Below are 20,879 nucleotides of genomic sequence, written 5' to 3' on the forward strand. Positions count from 1 at the left end.
GCATGTGATTAGCTGTGACCATTCACAGCTAGGCACTAGTATACAATGGATGGCATCATGAATGAAGCCATCCATTGTATACAACTGTCATGTGACCTGCTGTGATTGGTCACAGCAGGTCACATGGTACCGGCAACGGGAGCCGGTACTCGGATCTGTCATCGGCCGTGTCCGAGGTGCACGGGCGGTGACAGATCGCACTGCTGCGTCGCTCTGCAACCGCGCAAACCGCGCATGTGCGGGAGCACGCCAAATGGCGTGCACCCGGAAAGCTGCAGCGCTTTTCAAGCCGCCAAACGGCCATTGGCCGGGCGGCTAATGGTTAAGATCCACCCCTTCATCTGTAAACTCCTCCTATTTAGGCTCCACCTCTTCCTATTAGAGCTCCACCTCTTCAGAGGAGGGGTTTATTGCTTAGGGTAGGGAGGTGGTTCTTGTTTAGGGTGGAGAGGTGGTGGGGGGGGCGGGGGGAGGGTGTTATTGTTAAGGGTGGAGAGGCGGGGAGGGGGGTTATTGTTAGAGGAGGAGAGGTGGGGATGGGGCCAGCAGAGGAGACACTGTATGTGGAGACACTTAACTAGTTGCCGACCGCAGATAGCCGAATGACGGCTTCACTGCGGCCGGCCAGTTCTGGGTGGACGTCATATGACGTCCCCCCAGAACGCGCTCTCCTGCGCGCCCCAGGGGGCGCGCACCCGGCGATCTCCGTGATCGCTGTGTCCTACGGACACAGCTGATCACGAGATGTGGTAAAAGGCCAATCATACCGGCTTTTTACCACGTGATCAGCGGTGTCCAATGACACGCTGATCACAGGGAAATGCAAGTGCCGGTTCTCGGCTGCACTTTCCTCACGCTGTCAGATCGTGAGGAAAGTACTGCCGAGAACCGGCAGTTGTCAGAGCGAGGATCGGCACCGATCATCAGGGCACTGATGATCAGTGCCCTGATGATCGGTGCCCAGCAGTGCCACCCGCAAGTTCCGCCCACCTGTGCCCAGCAGTGCACCCACTAGCTCTGCCCACCTGTGCCCAGCAGTGCACCCACCTGTGCCCAGCAGTGCACCCACCTGTGCCACTCTGCAGTGTCACACACCTGTGCCCAGAAGTGCCACCTACCTGTGCCCAGCAGTGCCACCCACCAGTGCCACCCACCTGTGCCCACCAGTGCCACCCACCTGTGCCCACCCACCAGTGCTGCCCACCAGTGCAGCCCAGCAGTGCTGCCAGTCAGTGCCACCAGTCAGTGCCCAGCGGTTGTGCCAGTCAGTGCCGCCAGTCAGTGCCCAGCAGTGATGCCAGTCAGTGCCATCTATCAGTACCCATCATCAGTGTCACCTATCAGTGCCGCCTATCAGTGCTGCATATTAGTGCCACCTATCCGTGACACCTCATTAGTGCTGCCTACCAGTGCCGCCTATCCGTGCCACCTCATTAGTACTGCCTATCAGTGCCCTTTAGTGCTGCCTATCAGTGCCCATCAGTGCTGCCTATCAACGCACATCAGTGAAGGAGAAAAATTACCTGTTTGAAAAATGTTATAATAGAAACAAAGAAACTTTTTTTTTTTTTCAAATTTTTTGCACTTTTTTAATTTATAGCGCAATAAGTAAAGCGCCCAGTGGCGATTAAATACCACCAAAAGAAAGCTCTATTTGTGAGAAAAAAATGATCAAAATTTCATATGGGTACAATGTTGCATGACCGCGCAATTGTCAATCAAAGTGCGGCAGCGCTGAAAGCTGAAAATTGGCCTGGTAAGGAAGGGGGTATAAGTGCCTGGTAGGCAAGTGGTTAACCCCTGCTGCAGCTGTGCACCCCGCACCCATGTATGATATGCACTCCCTGAAAAAATGTCGCCCAAGGCAAACGCCTTGTTTGCCTCATGGTAGATATACCCTTGGCTGGTTCCTGTGTCCTGTAGTGACAAAGGGGTCAACAAAATAAGACACAGAACACGGCAGGGACAAAAGCTTTCAACACACCCTGAAGTTTGTCAGAAGATCCTTCGGATCTTTCAGCAATGAAGCACAGATTCTATGACTGGGCAATGGCACAAATAATTAGAACATGTCTTCTTCTCCAGGAGACATTTTATTTTGCTTTAATACTTACTGGGCCATTGACCCGGAAAACCTGCAAACTGCTTAAGTTGGAGAACAGAACAAAGTTCACATTTGTACTGTATATTTCTCAGGCATGGTGAATTAAAGTATTGTAGCATGTGGATCCTCATGGCAGCTAGAAAACTAGTGTTTTAAGAAGGAGAGCTCAACAATGGCAACCCCCATGTTCATCTCCATTACTGAAGTTCAAATTCAGGAAAATATACATAATTAAATAGATTTTTGTTAATTCAACCAGTATAAGTACGTGAATTTGACCTGCTGCCAGCCTCTGGTGGTGCTTGTATAGCAGAGCTGAGACTGAGGGAGAGAGAAGCATCACAAGGAGCCAATCAGCTGTGCGACAGTGCAAGGTGTATGCTGAGAGAAGGAGACAGCAGAGAGACAGAGAAATCAGTTCATCAGTGTACCGCTTCTCTTAATTACTATCCTTACAGGATTTGGGTAGGGAGGAAACCTGTATGAGTTACTGAACTTCAGCAGAGAAAAACCAGGACTCATCTGCTAGACAGGGCAGAGCTTTGTGGCAGAGCTGTGTAATGCAGACCATACATGGGTCAAATTCCGAAAGGAAAAACTTCTGTTCCTTCCAGGTCACGGCTCATGCGCATATTCTTTTTGGAAAAACGATCATACGATTTGACCATCATTGAGTCGAAAACTGGTAGTTTTTCACGAATTTTCCAACATGCCGATCACTGAAAAGGGGAGGAACCATGAAAACGGCCGGTGCCATTGACCCACTAACAGAGCGAAAATCGGCCAATTATTCTTATGTCTGATTTTCAGAGGAAAAATCGGTCCAATTTCGACCCATGTATGGCAGGCCTACATCTCAGGACTAGATGGCCGGGAATACAAATCCTTTGGCAAAGATGACTATGTACAGTATTTTATTACATCTGTTTATTTGGCTCTTTGCCTGGAGTTCAGCTTTAAGTAAATTGTTCTTGAGAAGATTTTATAAGGACAGGACAATGCATTCAAGTTGATAGGCCTTCATACAAAATTAAATAATCTTGGCGATGGGGTAATGGTATTATCGAGCACCCATACAGCACCATCATAGTTAAGTACATCTAAAACCTTCAATTAAGTTTCATTATACATGAAGGCTTCTAATTACCCCTGTCCATGGGGGTTAAAGTTTTTGTAAACCTCAGACATGAAACATGAACAAAGCATATCCCTCTATAGTGTATACTTGTCTCAATCCAGATCACTAAATGTTACTTCTGTCTGCTGCTTATTTCCACTGCTATCAGCATAAATCACTTCTAACAAGTTTTTCTGAGACCAAGAGAAAAATGGTGATGGGGAGGGACCTCCAGCAGATTGACAGTCTCAGCTCTGTTCCTGTGCGCTGTGTGGAGGGGTGGTGTGTCTCTTCCCTCTAATCAGCTCTCAGAGTTCTCCTCACTGAGCTCTGCAGTGTGTGATTTAAGCTCCCTGCACCCTCTTTTGCTGAATTCTGACAAGCTTTATACATGCACCACTTCGAATGGATCTCTGTGTATCACCTGAGGCCAGTCACTTCATTGGAAATATGTAAGGGTTTGCAACCACTCTAAAAGAAGCCTTTACCCAACACATACTACTGATGAAGCCTGCACATTCGATTGAATGAGCAAAATTAGTTAGGACCTGACCTTGTTTGTTTTTTTTTTTTAATCAACCAGGGGTTACCTCAGCCCACCAGGCTCTACAAAAATAGAAATCACTTTTGGGTGGAATGTTCCTTTTTCTAGATATGTTACTTGGGAATGAGAGAAAGCAGAACTGGAGAAAGCAAGCACATCCATGCTATTTATTTAGAACATGTGTTGTATTGGCTGTTTAAGTATGAAAAAAGGCATTATCCTAAAAATGATGGGAACTTGATGCTGAATTGTGTTTATCCCTATCAGTCTGGGCTTTAGTGTCCCAAGGCCAGCTGCTTTCCTACCACTGTGAAAAACAGCATTGAACACAGGGCAGTATAATTATGACCGAGGATACAGGATCAGACGGACAAACAGTGGGTGGCAGACAATGCCTGCCTTGATACTCGGATCTATGTAGGGTGCTGAGAATGTGCAATCTCTGAAGTTCTTTCTTATGGTTAAAAATGGCAGTGGCTTCACTTAACCCCTCTGTTATAACAGAGTTAAGTACTACAACATAAACAATCAGCTACCATGGACCCTTAAAGGTGACCTGTAGTCTTAGAACCCAACTGCAGCTTTAAAATGAAGTTGCCCTGCACCAGTTTAAATGTAAAAAAAAAAACAGCTTTCTCTGCAGTACTTACCCTATCTCCAGCTCTGTTCCCTGCAGAATCACTGCTACAGCACTGCAGGGTCATTTAACTTACCTACTGTGAGCCCAGGGCATCAAGGACCCTTGGGCTCACGGGAGAATTCTGCAGGACCTGAGGAGGAGGGAAGGATGGGATGTCATGTGACCAGGTTGAACACCCCCAGGATAAAAGGTATGTCTTTAAAATGTAAAAAAATAGTAAAAGGAGGTTGGAGGCACCATTGAGTTGGGCTTTAATTAATGTTTTAAGGTGGAGCCTTGGAGGGGGGACAGTGCCTGTAGTCTGATAATATTAAATACCCGTTATGGACATGTTAGCCCGGGACCATGTGATCCAGGTTGTTTTGACTTTGGGTCACCAAACATTAATTTGGTTATGCTGACACATACAGTTTTGATTGAAGTGAAGTGTGAGTATTAATGATAGGTGCACAATGAATGACAGTTTACGAAGTAGTGTCTGTTGTACAAAATATGTCTCCACATACCTGATGTAGAGCTGTCAAGCCATCTTCATTACTCAGGTTTGGGTCCACATTACTCTTAAGTAATGCCAGGACTGCAGAAGACAGAGAGAGAGGGAGAGAGAGAGAATAGTTTTAACCTCATTTTAGGGAATACAAAACCTTTTCAAAGATTATTTAGTCTATTTTTTGTTGCAATTTAATGTGCAAACTTTTGGCAAAAAAAGTCTAACACTGGCACAGCCAATTGCCACTTCCACAACTTGATATTGGTCAGTAAGTCAGTTCATCATCTTAAAACAAATATGTGGCTTCTGTTAGGGATTGGAACCAGCAAGTTTTTACTGAAAACATTTCTTGATTACAAGACCCCAAAATCTCAGGTTGCTCTATAATGCCACACAACAACCAGAACCTCTATAGTCATATGGTCACGCTGTTGCTCTCTTTACTTCCCTATTGGCTGCAATGTGTGATGGGTGTCCTCTAGGGCCAATAGAGAGGTGAATAGAGCAGAAGGGACATGCATAGTGCAACAAAATCAGCACTAGCTCTGGGAGGTGCCTACAGTAGGGTCCTGTTGCCTCTTCAGGACCCTGCTAGTGGCTACAGGTTAACTTCAATAGACCAATGAAGAGTTGTAAGAGGTGGACAGGGATGGTCATCTCAAACCTTTCCCTGCAAAAGTCAAGATTTATTTGCCTATCGGAAAGCTCTAAATTTTGGGGTTCCTGGCATAATCAAGAAACTATGGTGGAGATCTACTAAAACTGTAGAATGCAACATTTGGTGCAGCTCAGCATAGAAACCAATCAGCTTCCAGGTTTTATTATCAAAGCTTAATTAAACAAGCTGAAGTCAGAAGCTGATTGGCTACCATGCACAGCTGTACCAGATTCTGAGTGAACCAGTTTTAGTAAATCTACCCCATAGAAATGCTACAGACACAATACCATCTTAGGTACTTTTAGTTATGATGAGTTTTAAATTAGCCTTCTAACCATAAAACCTTCATTAACAAATTATAAAACCTTTACAAACAGAAAAAATGCTTATCTTCCAATTTCCTCTACTACACCATATCATTTAGTCTGCATTATGCAAGCCATACACGGGTCGAATTCCAAACGATTTGTTGATTGAAAATTGGAAATTTTGTGCTTTTCATAATCCAATGGTACCATCATTGATTTCATAATTCGACCAACAAAGCCTTCAATTTCACCTCATGTTGCTGTAGAAATTTTGTGGCCAGGAATCTTCTTTTTTTCCCAGGTCACAGCTCATGCACGTTTCTCTTTCGATAATATTTCTTGCACAATTTTACCATCATTGATTAGAAATTCGTTTGTTTTTCAAAAAATTTCCAACATGCCAGATCACTCACATGGCTGTATGAAAATCAGCCATTGCTGCGGCCCACTAAGGATGCAAAATTTGAAAGAACATTTGTAATTACGATTTTTGAAAGAAAATTTGTTCAGAATTCAACCCATGTATGGTTGGCTTTACAGGTGCTCTGGAAACCAATCGCTATATTTGTGCCCAGAGAAGACAGAAGTCATTGCTTGGCTTAGGTTTAGCCTACAAAATCCTGAAACCAAGAGACGTTACCTTGATAAGCCAAAAACCTCCATATTTTGGTCATAAATCTTTCCAGACATTTAGGAACTCATATTAATTTTACAATTCATTGCATTTGTAGAGCTATCAATTTATTCTAGATAGACAGTTCTATATTGTTCAAGCTCTGTTTTAATTAATAGTATACTCAGTTAAACTGTGACTGATTGGGACGGCACTAACTTGCTGAACAGTGCTGATATTCAGCAGGACCAAAGAGGGCTTCCTTGTTTCTAGACCCACTTTGTTTAGAAGCTCTTTACTATATGAATGTAATAGATTGAATGAATCTACATATTTACTCCTATTCACACAGGATGATTGTGTTTATCTATGCTATTTGCTTTATGTAAAACGACTGTGTAAAGAAAAAATAGTGCAAATGGTGTGCAAACTGCAAATGCCCATACAAACACATCAGATTTACCAATTATTTTTGGTTATACACTCTCCGGCCCCTTTATTAGGTACACCTGCTTGGTAACACAAATTGCTAATCAGCCAATCATATGGCAGCAACTCAATGCATTTAGAACTGTAGACATGGTGAAGGCAGCATGCTGAAGTTCAAACCAAGAATCAGAATGGGCAAGAAAGGGAATTTAAGTGACTTTGAAGGTGGCATGGTTGTTGGTGCCAGACGGGCTGGTCTGAGTATTTTAAAAACTATTGATCTACTGGGATTTTCACACACATCCATCTCAGTGAGCAGCAGTTGTGTAGGCAAAAATGCCTAGTTGATGTCAGAGGAGAATGGGCAGACTGGTTACTGCGACATTCAGATGGTAGGGTCAGAATGTGGCGTAAACAACATGAAAGCATGGATCCATCCTGCCTTATATCATTGGTTCAGGCTGGTGGTGTAATGGTGTGGGGGATAATTTCTTGGCACTAGCAAGGTGTAACTAATAAAGTGGCCGGTGAGTGTACCTTATGTAATTTTAACCTGTTTTTAATCAGGCATGTGAATAAAAATTTGAACTTTTTAATAATGTATTGACTTGTCTTTTTGGCACAGCTCCTTTAATGTCCCAGGGGTACTTTTTGTATATGAGAATTCTCACATGTTTAGGGACTGAGCTGCACCCATATGCATAGTACCGAGGTCTTTAATATTTTGTGTACAGCTTAAATTTTCTGTCAAAAAATGTTATTGCTGGGTCCCTCTTGAGAATAGATATTTATACTCCATATTTTATGACCCTGTGACATTCAGAGCATTGTAGTGTTCTGACCACCCTGCCATGGAATGCATTCTCTACTTGAACCCATTAGGGGAGCAATGATAATGTCACTTCCTTTTTCTCTTCTTCTGAGTGCCTCTTTATAGATTCCTACGGAGAAACCACCAGGGGTCAATCCTTCCAGCTCTTAGTGGATTGACCACATGAATCACATGAACCACATAAACCATTATGACTTTATACTTTAAACAGCAGAGAAATAACTAGACAATAAGAACTAATATTCTTAAAAACAGGGATTTTTTTGAAAAACCATATATACGGGATATATATATTTTTTATCGTCGGTTTTATACATGAGTAGCAGCATTCAGCAAACAGTTCTTTCAGTTTTCACCCCTTACCTCCTTAAACAGAAGCACTTGAACTAATTCCAGTGTTTATTTTTATTCAATGTCCTAGTGTGAGAGTCAGTAAACATACTTTCTTCATCGATTCCAAATTCTTCCAACTAGTATTATCCTTTGATCAGCTCATAACACACACATACATTGACAATCATAAATAGTTAGGATCATCTACTGTATATTTACTTGAAGTAAAAATCTGTATTTTTTTATTTATTGCTAGAAAATTACCTACAACTCCCAAACATTATATATATATATATATATATATATATATATATATGTATATATATACACACACACACTATATTGCCAAAAGTATTGGGACACCCCTCCAAATCATTGGAATCAGGTGTTCCAATCACCTCCATAGTCAAAGGTATATCAAATCAAGCACCTAGGCATGCAGACTGCATCTACAAACATTTGTGAAAGAATGGGTCGCTCTCAGAAGCTCAGTGAATTCCAGCATGGTACCGTGATAGGTTGTCACCTGTGCAATAAGTCCATCCGTGAAATTTCCTTGCTGCTAAATATTCCACAGTCAACTGTTAGTGGTATTATAACAAAGTGGAAGCAACTGGGAACAGCAACTGAACCATGAAGTGGTAGGCCACGTAAAATGACAGAGCGAGGTCAGTGCATGCTGAAGCACACAGTGCGCAGAAGTCTCCAACTGTCTGCAGAGTCAGTAGTTAAAGACCTCCAAACTTCTTGTGGCCTTCAGATTAACACAACAACAGTGCATAGAGAGCTTCATGGAATGGGTTTCCATGGCCAAGCAGCTGCATCCAAGCCTTATATCACCAAGTGCAATGCAAAGCGTCGGATGCAGTGGTGTAAAGCACGCTGCCACTAGACTCTAGAGCAGTGGAGACATGTTCTCTGGAGTGACAAATCACACTTCCCTGTCTGGCAATCCAATGGACATGTCTGGGTTTGGCGGTTGCCAGGAGAACGGTACTTGCTTGACTGCATTGTGCCAAGTGTAACGTTTGGTGGAGAGGGGATTATGGTGTGGGGTTGCTCTTCAGGGGTTGGGGTTTGCCCTTTAGCTCCAGTGAAAGGAACTCTTAAGGCATCAGCATATCAAGACATTTTGTACAATTTCATGCTCCCAACGTTATGGGAACAGTTTGGGGATGGCACCTTCTTGTACCAACATGACTGCTCACCAGAGCACAAGGCAAGGTCCATAAAGACATGGATAAGCAAGTTTGGGTGGAGGAACATGACTGGCCTGTCAGAGTCCTAACCTCAAACTGATAGAACACCTTTGGGATGAATTAGAGAGGAGACTGCAATCCAGGCCTTCTCGTCTGCCATCAGTACCTGACCTCACAAATGTGCTTCTGGAAGAATGGTCAAACATTCCCATAGACACCCTCCTAAACCTTGTGGACGGCCTTCCCAGAAGAGTTGAAGCTGTTATAGTTGCAAAGGGCGGGGCCAACTCAATATTGAACCCTACGGACTAAGACTGGGATGTCAATAAAGTTCATGTGAGTGTAAAAGCAGGCGTCCCAATACTTTTGGCAATATAGTGTATGTATATATATACATATATATATATATGTGTGTGTGTGTGTGTGTGTGTGTGTGTGTGTGTGTATGTATATGTATATATATATATATATATATATATACATATATATATATATATATATATATATATATATATATATATATATTTTAGCAGAGACCCTAGAGAATAAAATGGTGGGTTTTGCAATTTTTGTATGTCACACGGTATTTGCGCAGCAGTTTTTCAAATACACTTTTTTTCATTTTAATGCACACAAACACAATGTAATACCCATTTTTTATGCTTTAAAGTTGCACACGCTTGTGGAATGGCGACACTTTAAAAGCTTTTACCGGTTACTAGTTTAGAAGTAGAAGTTACAGAGTTTAGAATTTTTGATCTCACTGCCATTTACGTATGCGTGAGGGACCAACACATGTGTTCGTCTTTGAACATGAGCATGAAGGGACGGGGGTGCTTTAAAAATTTTTTTTAAATTATTATTATTTCATTTATTTATTTTTACACTGTTTCTTTACATTTTTTTTAATCACTTTTATTGTCAATTTTATTCAACAGGCAGTGACAGGTACTCTTTATGGAGACATCGGGGTTCTATTAGACCCCCGATCTCTCCTCTGCTCTAAAAGCATCTGATCACACCAAGATTGGTCTGTTCAGATGCTTTCCCTATTAAAAAATGTGTGAGACCATGTGTGTCAGCTGATCTCTCTTGCTTCTCAAGTTTAGTTGCACCCTTTCATTAGAGAAGTGGCAGTTGGTATTAGTAAGAGAGAGCTTGCTCCCAATGACATGCCCTGGTGTATGCACAGTAGAATACCATCCCAGTGTTCTTCTGGGATGTGTGATGTGGGTATCCCAGGATGTTGCAGGCAATAGAAATATCAAGTCCAGAATTTAGGAGATGGGGAGCAAATTCCCAGGTAAGGTAGAAAGAAATAAAAAAAAAAACTGTTGGCTGTTGTGAAGCTGGGTTATGGTGGCAGGGGTGGGATGGCATAAAGTGGCTACAAAAACTGCTGATCTCGCATTAACCCTGTTGCCTACTGGTTACTAATGTTAAACATTCATATGTAATACTTTATGATTAACGCAAATAGTCATGAATGTGAAATGGCAAAACTATTCTGTGCCCCTAATGAAGTCATTTCTGACGAAACATGTAGGGCCTGAGTGGAAGTTGTCACGTCACCACGCATGCATGAATGAGAAAAGCTTTCTGGGTATTGTAGTCTGTTTTGCTGCCAATCGACGTATACTCCTGTACTGGCATTTTAACTATAATACATTCCTTGAGGATTTTACACTATGAGAGCATGGTGATCTTTTCTTTTCTCTTCCATGAGCATTGATCTGTGCAAGTAAATATGAGCGAGGAGTGATGGAGAGCTCTGTTGTGATGATGATCTTTTGACTGGTACACACAAGTGCTGTTTGACTTTTTCTTATACTAAGAGTCATATGCTATCTGGCAAGCTCACAAGTTGACGTCTGTAAGAACCACTCTGTTTTTTTCTCATCATTTTGACATAGTCATGGAGATAGTTCTGGAGTGGAAGGACTTCCATGGTTTTTAGACTTTAGATTTTTCATTTTGATTTGGTTTTTTGTACTTCTTTTATTTTTAAGATTTCCTGTTTTCACACTGTTGTTTATGCAGCACTGTTTTTTTGTTTGCATCATTATGTTTTGACCTTCTTCTTATTATAATATATGATGTTATTTGATATATGACATTTAACACTTAATTGAGTTCCAAGTGCAGCATATTCGGCATATAGCTCGTGTAAACTACCCCTTAAAATGAGCGTTTCCTTCGTCCTGAATGGGCAATATACAGGTTTAATTGTGTCAGATTGTGGCATTTGACACAGAAGGAGATAAAGGTTAGCAACACTTTACCCAAATATGTATTGATTACCGCAGACAAAGCATTGACTCCCTCCTCTATAGTCTGCTCTCACTACCCTCCTGGCAATGTAATTACACAGACCTTCACTATTTACACAGCATGGCGTTAATCAAATATGCAGTGGATCTGGCCATACTAGGGTGGCACATTGCCCTGTGTGCTTAGTTCCTATCACAAAGCAGGTAAGATCCAGCCTTCATCAGTTATTGCATTGCTCCATGTAAAGCAGACCTGTACTTTAATGTTAACATGTATGCAAATCCAGGGCTTCTGTTACAAATCACGGGGCCCTGTACAGCCTACCTGACAGCCCCCCCCCCCAAAATGACAAAAAATTAAAAAAAAATGTTTTTCTATCTCTAATTTTTTTTCCACAACTCTAAAAAATGTTTATTCACAATAATTTTTTACATTTTAAAAATGATTTTGTACATTTTTTTTACAATGCTCCTCGGGGAGGGGAAGGCTTGGATGAAATATCAGAGACTCCTTACATCTCACCTTTGAGACAGAGAAAGCAATTGAGGACACAGATTCTTCAGTTCCTTTCTCTGTAGCCTCAGCTACATTGAAGACAAATGAACAGGAGACAGAGGCTCCTGTTCACTGATAAACTGAAGCATAGTAAACACCGTTTCAGTTCAGTTATAAATGGACACAGGAGCGATTGGTACTGATCACTCACTGTGTCCAATTCAGAAAAGGAAGAGGCCTGTAAATTGCATATTTACCCGCCTCGCTCAACTGTCCACCTGCTTGTGTACCAGCAGCAGCAAGATAGGAAACCTGGCAGTGCTGCGGGGGGGCCCAGGCACACAGGGGGGAATCGGATCTGGGCAGCACAGAAAGGGGGATTGGTGTGGAGGGACAGGAGGGCCTCCATCAGCTGAAAGCCAAGGAGAGGGGGAGAAACCAGCTTTCAGCTGCTGGAGGGAAAGACACACATACAATGCATTGTTCTGTAACTGTACTCCCATCCCAGAACACCGATCCCCCTGCTGTCCAGGACCCCCTGTAGGAGGCCTAGTGGTACCCAGGGGCGGACTGACAACTCATGGGGCCCCTGGGCAACAGGGGATAATGGGGCCCCTGTGTCCTTGCCCAAACTCAAAAAAGCGTATGAAAAAGGTACCAAGGGCATCTCATGGGGCCCCCTACTGACCCGAGGCCCTCGGGCAGTGCCTGAGTTTCCAAATGGTCAGTCCGCCCCTGGTGGTACCCCCCATATTGGCGGCCCTAGTAAAATCTAACAAGCAATTTATCTTATTTGGTCTGTCAAATATATCATAGAAACATTATATTATATCTGTTTGATAACTGCAAAATATACCTGCTGATACTGCCAACAATTTTGTGAGCTCTCTCCCTCTGCTGGCTATTTTCAGTTAGCATTGTTCCCAGCAGACTACAGACCTCCTGTTCACTATGTTATGAAGAATACTGGGGGGGGGGGGGGTGTTCTGCAGCCTAACCTAAGGTGACAATGCTGCTCCACTCTGGATACAGTGCAGTGAATGACTGTTGTCACCTTGGCACAGGAAGTGTGTTACTGGCAGGATCACCACAACAAATTAGCCAACACAACAAATGCTTGCTAATCCGCAATATGTTTTATTTTTGCTGGGTATAGATACACTTTAGCTTTAAGGAGAACATTCAAGGAAAAATGTTTTTGACTTACTACTGTTTGGCTGTCATTGATCCCACAACTTTAATACCCCCGAGTCAGAAAATCAGAACAAGTATCTAGAATAGTGGTTCTCAACCTGTGGGTCGCGAGCCCTTTGGGGGTCGAACGACCCTTTCACAGGGGTCCCCTAAGACCATCAGAAAACACATATTTCCAATCTGTAAAGAGCAGCTACTGTGTAGAAAGCAGCTGCTGTGTTGAAAGCAGCTACTCTGTTAAAAGCAGCTACTGTGTTGAAAGCAGCAGTATTGCAGGTAAAACGACACTCATGAATTATAATTACTGGGTAACTAATTTTATGGTTGGGGGTCACCACAACATGAGAACTGTGTTAAAGGGTCACGGCATTAGAAAGGTTGAGAACCACTGATCTAGAAAAAGGATTCATATAACAGGCATGGCTGAGCACAAGGACAACTGCTCCATCAAAGGGGTCTATGGGTCAAGAGAGGGCACTAAGGCTGCCAATTCTAGAAGGATGGTCTACCAATGCACCAAAATGCACCACAAATGATACATGTACCATTTCTGGCAGTGCACGGAATGGCAATGCACATTAGCATGTTGTCCTGAGCTGCAACACATGCCCATTGGCAAGGTGTGTTGGAGTGACATTCAGAATTAATGGCACTGCAATGCACCACCACATGTCATATGCCATGCTGTGCATTACTGCAACGCAATAGTGTGAATCTATCTAGTGTTAGTCAGAAAGTGTTTGTTAGGCTTGGCACAATGCCCAGGGTAAAGAAAGCTACGGGAAAAGTGTAGGGTGTGCCCAGGTGTTGGCAGTGTAGAACATTTTCTATTTTTTGCCTATTCCCTTACACTATACCTGTGTTTATGATAAAGGGAGGGAACGCCAGAATTGATATTGAATGGGGCGCACGTGTGCAAGAGCCCTTAGTCTCTATTTTCCAAGTCACTTGAATTGGCTCACTTAGGGCTCGTTCACACTTGACTGTTTTTCTAACTCTTGCCAAATGCCCCTATAGCGTTTGACAAGCGTTGGTCCGGCGTTTACAGAGCATTTTTTCCAAAGCTATGTGGTGTGAGGTCCACTCCTACCTAAACACTATATTCAGTTTACATGCATCTAAGCATACAGGACTCTTTCAAAGAAAACACAACACTTTGGTGAGAATGGGTGAGAATGGGTTTGATAGAAACAATAGGTTCTCACATGTCTAAACACAATTATTGGCAGCAAAATGCACAGCAATGTACGTGATATAGCACAGACTGGTGGAATCGCTACAGGCAATATCTGAACCCAGGGCCCTTAAACCAGCTGACCCCAAAAAACAAGAATTAAAATTCTGGGTTCCTGTGTAACCCCCCCCCCCCCCCAAAAAAAAAAAAAAAAATATGCACTCAATATTACTATTCCTGTTATAGTCAATTCTCTGATTGATGAAGTTCCGTTAAGATAGACTATGAAAGTGTGCAGGTGAACTGTCTGTGACATAGTGAATACCTGAGTACTGACAGCCTAAGCTTTGATCTCTCAAGCCAGTATGTCTGTTTGAAGTCTCTATGTAGCTGATGTCTAGAGTTTCTCAACTAAAGGGAGTATGGCATTGCTAGCCATGCTCTCCCTGGGGGCTTTAAGTTTGCCTCTTCTATGGAGTGGAGGTGAAGGAAGAGAGATTTGCTGGTCCTCTGTGTTACCATTGTCAGGGAGAACCTTGCAGTAAAATGCAATGGTCATTAGGTCAAGGGCCTCATAATAATCTCTGCATGAGAACTTCAAAAATGTACCTGTAAGGTAAAAAGACTATCTGCTTACTCCCATCTGCCATCTCCATCAGGGTTTGACATGCTAATAAGCCTGGGGGATGCAGAGTAGACAAAGTCTTACAAGAAGACACTGTAGTCCAATGCAAGAGCATCTTCTCGAGAAATTTGGGCTACTCTGTATTCCCCAGGATTTCACAGGATGGAGTGTCGCGTCACCCTTGCCTAGGTGTCACTGATGTAAGTTGGGGGTAAGGTGTGTGCGTATATATATATTTACGGGTACATTTTTGAAGCACTATCATGCAGAATTTTTTCACAGGAGAGGGTCTGAACCTTATAAATTGACCTTGCATGTTACTATAGCCTGTTATCTGGATTGTGCCCAATGTCCATGCCATTGAGATGGAATATTTCGGTTATTGATCAACAAGAGATTGTGTGAACTCTGCATTCATTCTGCATCCACCTACGGGATCACTTTTCTGAGTTTTTACAGGCAATCACAAAGGAAAGGGGTTGATCATGGCTGATGAGAACGAGGAACAGTGAGGCAATGAGAGAACTGGTGTAAGAAGTTGACCCGATTCGGTAATCTTCTTTAAAGGGAAATGAGACCTGGTGTTTAATTGCTGCCTGTAGCTGGGAGGAAGGGGGCTACTAGTTCCATGTCTTTGCATGTTCTATCCAAATGGAGAGGCATTAGTAAAGGGGTGACCAGCCTGGGGTCAAGTAAGACTCATGTTTGTTGACTGGAGACTCCAAAAGGTGTAGTTCACGTCAGTGAACTGCGCTGGTGTGCACTTTGTGAAAATGGAATGTGCTTCAATCAAATGCAGTGCAGCACTCTACAATGCATCACACTATACTGCAATTTACCTTAAGAAAAAAATATACATTTTGGCTCCTGCTGTATATAAACCTGCATATACATGCAACAAGTTGTAAAGTTGCAATTCCTTAAAAAAAATTGCAAAAAGTGCATTTTACGTGAGTCAAAGCAAGCTCAAAGCAGCTAAGTGGTTAGCACTTCTGCCTAGCTGCACTAGGGTCATCAGTTCAAATCCCAACCATGGCACTACCTGCCTGAAGTTTGCATATTCTCCATGTGCCTGCGTGGGTTTCCTCGCTGTACTCTGATTTCCTCCCACATTCCAAAGGTAAGTTAATTGGCTGCTGTCTAAAATTGGCCCAAGTATATGAGTTAGTGACCTTAGATTGTAGCTCCTTGAGGGCAGGGACTGATGTGAATGTACAATATATATGTTACATAAGTACCCTTAATAATAACAGATGTGGTGTAAATCTAGCTTAGGGATCTGTATAACCCTAGGATGTGTGGTTCCCATCTGCTTTTGTGGGGTGTTCGTACAAAGTGTTCGGTATAGTGAAAAAGATCCCGCTTTATCTTACTGAGCCTTTTCCCCCTTGTGTGGTAGCCGCCATCTGAACCCTATACCAATGTTGCACATAATACATTATCATGCACCTAAAATGAAAAGTGTGCCAAACTTGTGTAGCCAAGAGACCCTACAGGACCACACAGGGAATCTGCCAAGCCAACACATGGCAACTCCTAATTGTGTTCCTTTTGTTTAGTCATATGACATTACAGATCACATGATCAAGCACAAGAGATGCATAGAAATATATGTATCTTCCCTGCTGAGCTGTGCGATAAGCGTAAGGCTGGCCATACACTATACAATCTTCTTGAAATTTTTGCTTTAGATTTACCAAAAACCATATAATGCGTGTCAGGAATGGACTTGACAATGGTGGTGGGACTCACCTGCCTTGTGGGCTGCAGTACCAGGGCTGGCCAGTGGGTGCTCTCAGCAACCAGAGGCTCACTCCTGCAATCAGCCATCACCTGAGGCTGATTGCAGGAGGTGTATTTAAGGAATGGCCAGACCTGCAGTCAGTGCCTTGGTGTATGTTTCCCATGAGCCCCTGTATCTTGTTCCTAGTTTCCTGTGCATCTGTTACTGAGAGAAGTTACCTTGTTGCCGACCCTGCCTGATCCTGATTCCTGTTGACCATCTCCTGCTCTGACTCCTGGCTCATCCCTGACTATTCTTCTGCCTACTCCTATGCTGTTTGACCTCCTGTTGCTGTACCTTGGCTCGTGACCCGTTTACTCTTTGCCTGCTGCTCTGTACTGATCTGCCTCCAACGTTACCGACCCGGCTTGTCTGACTACGCTACACTCCATACTGTCATCCATCCATCCCGCACGGATCCAGTCACTACTGTCCGAACCTGCCAGCCCCTTCACATCAGGCTTTCCCCCGGTACATACCCTCGGCGGACCCCTCTACCACAGTTGGGTGCACTCAGGGGCCGCAACCTGGTCTCAGTCCTGCTCCAAGTCCATCCCCACCATCAGGGGCTCTGGTGAAAAGGCAGACTGGGGCTTAGACTCCGCGCCCTGGGGAATCCTGTTCTGTGGGTCACTAGAGATCCCACCGGGCGGTGCCTGGCAGTACCTTACGGCCTGCCTGACCATTCCACCTCTCCAGCCCTGATTACGCCTGTGTTCCTGAAGCCTGCTACTTCCCTGTGTCAGTCCACACATTTCTGGTCATACCCTGATCCCTGACAATACAAGGTCAAACCCAAACAACACTTTCAGTTATATCCAATTAGGCAGGCTCTTGCACTACATAGTTGAAGGTAAATCTAAAGGAAATTGGGCAGAAATTGTTCAGAAAATTGTAGTTTTAGTAGTGTATGGCAAGCCTAACTGTGGGGCAACAGAGGGGGCTCTAGAATTCCATGCAGCAAGGGACCTGGCTCTACCATTGTTTCTCAATTGGCTGTCCTAAGCTGAAACCCAAGTACTGTAGATTTGGGTAGGTAATTCTGAACAAGACTAGGTCTATTGACCTTTTAATAGCTATCTTATCCATAGAAAAGATCTTGTAGGGAGATGTTTCAGTTTAGTTTTTGGTGTAAGATATAATCAGGACAGAATCTTAGCCCATAATCATAAGATCATTACTGTGAAATTTTATAACCATCGGAATATGAGATACAAACACAGAGAAGGCATGAGCTGTATTTTATTAGGTATAGAGTCTGGATACTCTCTTTCTAATAAATGTAGATTTGGTACTCAGCTCTCTCAAACCCGCCTGTACCAGTTCCTAACAAGCCAACCTAACAAGTTCACAAAGGTTTATTGGCCCATAAATAGACAGGTGTCCTTGTGCTTCTTTAACCTTCTTACAATGGTGCCGCAGTGTTACATACCTTTATGACCCACCCTACCACCTTTGTAATATTGCAGCTTCGACAACATCACGCTGGCATTTATGATCCATCAAAAGCATATTAATCCAGCAATTAGGCCAAGAACATATGTTAGTAACATAGTTATTATCAATAGACTAGGCTGACTGTTTGAATATAGAGATATATAGGTCACTGGAGCCTAAGAGTTATCAGAAATGTCAGCTAACTAAACTTTTGTGGTCATCCCTTCCTTGTGATATATACCACATGAATATTACAGCATTATTTATTACTACTCTTTTGAAAAACAGCATACATTGGACTTTTTCAATGTTTTGAACCACATTTAGATAGTAAATACCAAAAATTAGGGAGCCAAGGTAAATACAGAGTGAAAAATACCTTTATTGAAAGCAGCACACTTACATGCCAGAAATCACCAATCCGCCAATGGATAATGACACGGCAAGTTGAGACACCAGAGCCGACCAGCTGAAGGTACACAGAGGCAATAAATGGCCACAGACATGCAGCAGCAGGGTCTCCAAAGGGCCAACAAGTAGTGTGGATAAAAAAAGCTGGCGACCATAGATGGATCGTATCTCCGCCGGTTCAGCAGGCACCGGCCGAGATTTGATCTATCTATGGGCAGGCTGATTGTACTGAAGTCAATCCATCGATTGACTTAAGGAAGAACTATAGGCAAAATGTATTTTTTCATTTTGGATACAGTAAGGAAGGGTTATGTCACCTGTCAATTTTTTTTTTGCCATCTATGTCCCATAGGGGAGATTTACCTGCACTTCCTGTCCTATAGCCAAAACAGGAAGTGAGAAGAAATCCCCGCAAATTAAGGGAATTCCTTGCGGAGCCCCAGGTCACCAGAACTAGTGTCCCCATTGGAAACATTTCCCTCTATTACTTGTTTGGGGACAACCCAAAATGTGGGGTTTTCTTTAATTGATTACTGCCAGAGGCTATAGCTGCTAGCAGTAATCATTGTGTTCTGTCAACAGGGAAAGCACCCCATCTGCAGAACACAATAGTGCTGCGGGAGGGATTCCTCCATGATCACTGACTGTGTTGATGGGGGAACCGAGTGCTTTTCTTTTCTGCAACCCTAACCCACGGTTGCAGGAAAGAAAATCATACCATCTATGGCTTAACTAAAGCAAAGTGATGGCAAAAAGATCAAGTAGTCCATTGAGTCTGCACTCAGGCGGCCAATGTTACTTTTGTTGGCTAGGATTACATGTTCAACATGCACCATTTTCAAATGGAGAACAGAAGATTTTATTAATGGTTTACAACATCCTGCTCATTTACACCACATACTAGGAGTGGACTGGGTTTGGGGGAAATGTTGTCCCCTGGGCTAGTACTGATAAGATATGTTGGGCTGATGGTTCTGATTTGTAGATACTTCAACATTCAGACATTGATCACAGAGGGTCCTGCAGTCAGTGACACATGCTGGACATTATATAGCCAGCTGCTCCCCAGTCAGACCTGTGATCACAGCATTTAGCAGAAGGAAGTCTTCCACCACCGACTTCCTTCTGAGGCTCTGTGATGGAATGTGATTAAATGCTGCAGAGGAAGATGCTGGAAGACGTGAATAGGTGTTTCACTTTTCACCATACCCAATAATCTTTGTAGCACCAAAGTACGCTTTGCACAGAATACTTTCTTTAGCCTACAGAGATCTGTCTCTGTCATGAAAGGACCACTTGGTTGTATTTTTCCTTTAGACCAGTGGCCTCTAGACTGCAACCTTGGGGCCAGGTTCAGCCCTTTGATTGCTTTTACCCAGCTCTTGGTGCAATATTTCATCTTCTGACACCATCATTGGGGCATAACCCCCCACCGCACCCCCACTAACACCAACGAAGGGGCACAATTTCTCCCAATGACACCAATGATGAGGCAATAAGTTCCATCCCAATGACCCCAATGATGGGCTATGATTCTTCCCACAAATGATAACAACGATGGAGCACAATTCCTCTCACTGCCACCAAAGATGCGGCATTGTTTATTCCCACTTCTGCTGGGTCATTTTCTACTTGCAATGGCCACAGTCTGGCGCCCCTAAAGTCTGAAAGACAGTAAACTGGCTCTCTCTTTAGAAAGTCTGGAGACCCCTGCCCTAGACCAAAGGTTCCAAGTCCTAGCCTGTTTTATCAACAGAGCAAGCTGTCCTGCAGATGTAGCAGTTACAAGGTTGAGGGAAACCATTTACCACTGACAGGGGTGCTTACAATGATCAGCTTTTATTTAGGTAAAAACATTGTCCCAAAAGGAAAATAGACGTCTGGAACTGCTTATAAAGTGTTAGCTGGAGTTTGACTATGTTAGTGTATTTAAGTCTGCTAGTCCATCTAACACTCCAGTCCACCAGAATGACAATGCTGCTGTCCAAAGGTGTACCCTGTGGCCCTTTATCCAGAGTATGGCCACTCTAATACAGGAGGTGTGTTACTGGCCAGATCACAAGTTGAAAACATGAGGAGGAAATATGTTCCCCCCCAATGACACCAATGATGGGGCATGATTCTTCCCACAAATGACACCAATGATGGGGCACAATTCCTCTCACTGCCACCAAAGATGTAGAAGCATTGTTTATTCCCACTGCTGCTGGGTCATTTTCTAC

The 20,879-nt window shown here is 43.3% G+C and overlaps 1 protein-coding gene and 1 long non-coding RNA gene across 3 annotated transcripts in view; one reads left to right on the plus strand and one right to left on the minus strand.

Moving 5' to 3' along the window:
* Positions 1-20,879, plus strand: part of LOC149465790 (uncharacterized) — a 98,760-nt gene that overhangs the window by 74,537 nt on the left and 3,344 nt on the right. The gene's annotated exons all lie outside the window — the stretch shown is intronic.
* The window catches only part of PPP1R16B (protein phosphatase 1 regulatory subunit 16B), a 90,012-nt gene that overhangs the window by 41,327 nt on the left and 27,806 nt on the right, over positions 1-20,879 (minus strand). The window contains exon 3 of the mRNA XM_089673305.1: positions 4,912-4,982. Coding sequence (XP_089529431.1) covers positions 4,912-4,982 — 71 coding nt within the window. The remainder of the gene's footprint in view (positions 1-4,911; positions 4,983-20,879) is intronic.

This window comes from Staurois parvus, unplaced genomic scaffold (assembly GCF_062004578.1).
Source record: "Staurois parvus isolate SC_StPar_1 unplaced genomic scaffold, SC_StPar_1.0 ptg000137l, whole genome shotgun sequence".
Taxonomy (NCBI): domain Eukaryota; kingdom Metazoa; phylum Chordata; class Amphibia; order Anura; family Ranidae; genus Staurois; species Staurois parvus.